We start from the raw sequence: 5,953 nt of genomic DNA, 5'->3' as shown, positions 1-5,953 counted from the left end.
TCGAATCCACGAAGACTGGAGGAAAGAGCAGTTCTTTTATATTTTTTTAAGCAGTATGCGTTGCGTGAGAAATATTTAATTCTGGCAACCGATCGAGATAGCCTGTACTACAGAGCCAATCGCGTTGAGGAGACATGGCAATAAGGTGGTTTTACTTTCTCTACATAAATCTTTCACTCCATTTCTCAACACCATTTCTCTAGCTCTATCTCATTACACACCATATCAGCTCAAGTACTAGAAATGGGTAGTCTTCTAACTGGTAACCTTGAAAACATGTCAATTTGTTCACAAAACCCACTTGATCCAGATGATTCAGAAGGCAAGGTCACATGATCATTGATTTCCTAGCTGAATACTTTAAAACTGTTGAGAGTCAGCCAAATAGGAGTCAAGTTGAACCTGGATACTTACGTGAAAGATTAACCGAATCAGCTTCAAACAACCCTGAATCCATTCAAACGATTCTTCAAGATGTCAAAAATGATATTATCCCTGGTCTTACTCATTGGCGGAATCCAAACTACTTTCCTTCTAGTGGTTCCATTGCTGGGTTCCTCGGAGAGATGCTTGGAACCGGATTGAATGGGAGTTCTTCGTCTGCTGCAACTGGGTTAGAAAGTATTGTCATGAATTGGCTCGGTAAAATGCTTACACTTCCCAAATCGTTTCTCTTCCTCTCAGATGGAACTGCAGGCGGAGGAGCTGTTCTACAAGGTACTACTTGTGAAGCCATTTTATGTACACTAACTGCAGCAAGAGATAAAATGTTTTACAAAATTGGCCGCGAGAAAATACTAACAAGCTAGTTGTGTATCCTTCTGATCAAACTCATTGTGCACTACAAAAAGCTGCTCAAATTTCTGGTATAAACCGAAATCTATGTTGTAAAAGGCGCTAGGCAAGGCGAGGCGCCAAACCTAGCGCCTAGCGCAATGGAAAAATTGGAAAATGCACCTTACAGGTTTACTTTGGCGCCTGGGCGCCTTTTTTTGCCAGGCGCCAGCCCAACGCTTAGTGCGCCTTTGGCGCTTAAGCCCCAAAGGCGTTCGCCTTTTACAACATAGACCCAAATAACTATCGTGTTATCGCAACTTCAAAGGCTACAAACTTCGGGCTCTCACCCATTCACTTCAATCTACAATTCTTGCTGATATCAAATCCGGATTAGTGCCATTGTTTCTATGTGCTTCCGTCGGTACAACTTCATCAACAGAAGTAGATCCTATTGGCCCCCTTTGTGAGGTTGCTAAAATTTATGGTATTTGGGTTCATGTTGATGCGGCGTATGCTGGAAGTGCGTGTATTTGCCCAGAGTTCAGACACTTCATTGATGGTGTGGAGGAGGCCGATTCATTTAGTCCAAATGCAGACAAGTGGTTCTTCATGAATCATGATTACTTTAGATTGCTGTTGTTTATGGGTTAAAGACTTTGATTCCCTTGCCAAGGCGTTGTCAACAAATCAAGAGTATTTCAAGGAAGCAGCCGAATCAGAACAAGCTACAGTTTACAAGGATCGGCAAACAGCTCTCAGACTCAGCCAAAGATTTCGGTCTATGAAGCTTTGGTTAGTACTCCGTAGGTACGGAATTGCCAACTTGAGAACTTTCCTTAGGAGTCATGTTGAAATGGCTAAGCATTTCCAAGGACTCATCGGAATGGATAACAGGTTTGAGATTGTGGTTCCTAGAACATTTTCCGTGGTCTGTTTTCGACTTAAACCAACTGCAATATTCAAGCAAAGAAAAGTTGAAAATGATCACATTGAAGCACAAACAAATGAGATCATTGCAAAACTGCCTGAATCAGTCAATGCTTCCGGCCAGATATATATATATATGGCTCATGCTGTTGTTGGAGGGGTGTACATGATTCGGTTTGCTGTGGAGGAAACACTGACAAAGGAAAGACCCGTAAATGAAGCATGGGAGGTGGTGCAGGAGCGTACAGACGCCATACTTGGTTCCTTGGATATCTCTTGTTAATTGTACATGAGATTGTCAATGAACTAAGGCTTAGAAAAGAATTTGAAGGAAATTCTCATACGTTCATTCTTTGTTCATTTTCATAAAATTTGGCAAGTATTGGGGGTGGGGGGGAGGTATCTGATATGTTCTTTACCTTCCGCCTGTCTCCATTCATCAATCTAGCTCCGTCCGGTATGTCAATAAACGGTTTCATTACCTTGTCTGCTACTGCAACTGTCTTGTACGTCATGTTGCATATATTGTATTGTTTTTTGGATGTTTTGGTTTCATTAGCTGCGTGTTTTGTCTCATTTGTAACTTTCAATTCCTCTGAAACTTTTATCAATAAAATCTTTTTGAGATTGTGGTTCCTAGCTAGAACATTTTTCCGAGTGACTAGAACAGTGGAAAAATTAAGAGTCTGACTTTCTCATTTAAGTGGACAATCTGTTTTAGGTGCGAATACTTATCTTTGGAAATTTATTAGGTGTTGGAATCGCGTTACAAATGAGCTGTTTCTTAGGTATTTAGAGCAACGATCGCAATTTCTCTCGTTCTGTGCGTACATGATTTCTAGTTATTTCCTTCACAGAACAGCATCCACACAAGGTCATGGTTAGCTCAAGTTCATCCCGCAGCATCTCAATGACACGTGTTACCCCGTGCTGTCCCTTTGCTGCTAACCCGTAGATCACTGGCCTGCCAATCTGCAATAGACATGAATATAAGCTCCCTATATATAACTCATTGTGCATGAAATTAACCAAGTGTTCTTTGAAAATCATTGCAAGATTGTGAGCTGAAGATTGATTTACAAGAACAGCTTGAGCTCCAAGGGCTAAAGCTTTGAATACATCAGTTCCACGTCGAATCCCACCATCCAAGAGAACAGGAATTCTTCCTCCAACAGCTTGGACAACCTGCAATTTTTCATCAGCAAAACATTCAAATAATTTTCATTTCAAACAACACATACTTCACATTACAAGGTTTAACATGAAGAAACTAATTCTTCATTTTGTAGCTAAATAATATCCGCCGATCACAACAGAAAATCTAAGGCTACTTTGATGGTTCTTTTATAAAGAAACTACTACTTCTCAAAAAAAAAAAAATTAGCAGGAAATCACCTCTTCGAGAACGGAAATAGTGGCTGGAGCAAAATCAAGTTGACGAGCTCCATGGTTTGATACAATAACACCAGAGGCCCCTACTTCTACAGCTTTTATAGCTGCAAAAACAGCACCATTTGTAAACCTGTGAAGTATGAACTACTCGGTTATAAATTTCAACTATCTTGAACATACCGTCTTCAGCTGTTACCACCCCTTTCAGAAGAATCGGTAAGTTTGTTATAGACTTCAACCATTCTATGTCCTACAAAACAACCAAATAAAGTTTAAGAAATTTATGCACACTTTTACTGGAAGTTTGGCAACATTACAATGCTTCAAAGGATAACCAAGATTACAATGCTTGAAAGGATAACCAAGATAGTTAGTTGATAGATACATTCCAATTTAAAGAAGAATCTAAGCGTTTGAGTGGCAAAAGCTTCAAGGTTTCACCCATTTTCCTGCAAAACAGATATGAAGAATTGAATTGAATTGTAAGGGAATGGAATGATTAGAGACAACATCGACTTTCAATGTAGAGTTATACGCACAGAAACCACTTCAGTTGACAACAGACCGTCAAAGTTCTTCAATTGGGGTGAAACCATCCTGCATAAATGTTCAATTAGAGTAAGAATCCACATAATCAACAAGTAAAGGAAAAAGAATCTCACTTGTTCTTTATGTCTGCCCATCTTCGACCAAGTTTTGGAGTGTCTACCGTTAAAACAATAGCCTTGAATCCGTTTCTTTCAGCTCTCTGCACTAGTGTAGCTGAAACATCTCTTCTTTTGTATACCTTTCATAAGCAAGTAAGTAAATGAGGTACTACGACAGTAAACCGAGTTAAATGTTCGCACGAATAACATTTTGTGGATATCTTACGTATAACTGGTAGAACCGAATACCATTGCAGCTAGAAGCAACTTCCTCTATTGTGCGAGTTGAAGAAAAGGATAATACCTAAGACAAAAGAAGTCAATTAACAAACTTTCACTCTGAAAATTTGAATGTTAAGAAGGACGAATAAACTTTGACATTATTACCATAATTGTATTAGATGCAGCTGCAGCTTTGGCTGTTGCAACTTCTCCTGAACACACAAATGTCACATATGGTAACCGCAGTTGAAACACAAAGAAGCAAATATAACATACAACTTTGTTTCACTAGAGTGGATTCAAACCTTCAGAATGAGCTAAGCAATGGAATGCAGTTGGAGCAACCATAATTGGCGATGACATATTGTATCCCAATATGCTTGTCGATAGATTTATTTTACTCACATCAATAAGAACTCTTGGTCGAAACCTGATCACGAGAACGCCCATTAAAAAGTTCATTAAAAACATAAACTACATTAGCTTCTACTGTAATGTTAGTTTTGATATCTCACGTGATTCTACGGAATGCTTCCACATTTTCTCTTAATGTATTTTCATCCTCTGCACCTCCACTAAAGTAGTCATAATGCATTTTTGGAAGAATTTGTTTAGCTAAGTGTTGGAATTCGCTCACATTAACCACTTCAAGCACCATGTTTCCTAGAAATGAAATATTATTCAATCGATTAGTCAACCCAGCACTCCAGAAATAACTGGTACCCCTGCTGAAAAATATTTTTGTATCTCATTACTTATTACTGGTTTCTTCTAGGTGCAAGTAAACCAGTGAACAAGCAAGCCACAATTCAAGTAAGCCGTTTAAGACGGTTAATTAATGTAACCACACATCTATCTACCTATCAATCATTCAATCATTTCTACATATATCTCCTAGTTAGGTATCATCTAATAAAGACATAATAAATTTGCAGTGGTCTGAATTGGTCTCGGATATACAGAAGTTCATTCTATTTTCTCACGTAGTGGATATATATATATATATAGATTCCAGCCGGAGACACCAACCATATCAGCTCATGTGGCATAAGCAAGATGGTAATTACTAATTAGATGGTTCCCGAGTCCTGTTAATTCATCACCTGCAGGGTATTTTCTCTGCTTATGATCCAACTGTGTTTGTGGAGAGATTTTCACAAGAAAAGTTGGTAGGTCTTTAAGTCCACCAAGATCATAGTGGGTGTTAGCTACATATGTAAAAAAGCATTCACCTCTACAATTTTTAGCTACTTTAGAAATGCTAAGATTTGATGAAAACAAATTTTTCATTGATGATAGAGATCACAAAGACTAATCTTTCTCTTCACAGTGATTACTACTCTAATAAGAAATCAGCCCTCAAAAATAGTATAAAGATGTAAGCAGATTTTTTATTTATGATGAATATAACTATGAAATATGGAGAAGAATCATACCTGAACTGAAGTGGAGGAAAAATGATGAAGATGCTGACCCAAAAAATTAGATGCAGAGGAGGAGTACTTGCGATGTGGATACCTATGAAAGAGAAACAAACTCAGTTACTGCAATTATTGGAGATGTCAGTGGGAAAGAGACTTCTACTGTACTTGTACCACTGCACGTGTGTTGCACTTGACTGCAGCGCCTAAGAGCAACTGCAGTGGTGCGAGTATAACCAAAGACCAAAGAAGGAAAAAAAGATCAAATTTTGGGTTTAGTATGGTGTGTGACGCTACGGTGGAAAGACTAAATTTGGTCAGACGTACGTTATACGTTCGCCTGGTATGGGGCGTAGACTATACCAACGCCTGATTGGATAGATTTTTAAAAAAAAAAAAAAAAAAAAGAAAGAAGTGGGGCGGAGGTATAAAGCCCGCCCCACTAAAATGGTTTTGAAAACAAAGAATGGGGCGGGGGTATAATGCCCGCCCCATACAAAAATAAAAAAAATAAAAAAAATGGGGCGTAGACTTTACGTACGCCCCATGTGGAGCGTAGACTATACC

General features: G+C 38.7%; 1 protein-coding gene and 1 pseudogene across 1 annotated transcript; one reads left to right on the top strand and one right to left on the bottom strand.

Annotated features, from left to right (window-relative positions):
* Positions 1–243: 243 nt before the first annotated feature.
* LOC113326526 lies at positions 244–1,987 on the top strand (annotated as a pseudogene).
* Positions 1,988–2,380: 393 nt separating this feature from the next.
* LOC113326911 (peroxisomal (S)-2-hydroxy-acid oxidase GLO4-like) lies at positions 2,381–5,506 on the bottom strand. The gene is made up of 12 exons (XM_026574572.1): positions 5,402–5,506; positions 4,481–4,628; positions 4,271–4,395; positions 4,131–4,177; positions 3,970–4,047; positions 3,759–3,883; positions 3,634–3,693; positions 3,482–3,545; positions 3,277–3,346; positions 3,100–3,200; positions 2,785–2,889; positions 2,381–2,676 (listed from the first exon to the last, which is right to left on the bottom strand). Exons 2-12 carry the CDS (start codon positions 4,621–4,623, stop codon positions 2,497–2,499), a joined length of 1,098 nt encoding a protein of 365 aa, XP_026430357.1. The 5' UTR covers positions 4,624–4,628; positions 5,402–5,506; the 3' UTR covers positions 2,381–2,496.
* Positions 5,507–5,953: the final 447 nt, after the last annotated feature.

The sequence above is a fragment of the Papaver somniferum genome, unplaced genomic scaffold (assembly GCF_003573695.1).
Source record: "Papaver somniferum cultivar HN1 unplaced genomic scaffold, ASM357369v1 unplaced-scaffold_10, whole genome shotgun sequence".
Lineage (NCBI taxonomy): Eukaryota > Viridiplantae > Streptophyta > Magnoliopsida > Ranunculales > Papaveraceae > Papaver > Papaver somniferum.
This window is presented reverse-complemented; position numbering and strand designations above follow the sequence as displayed.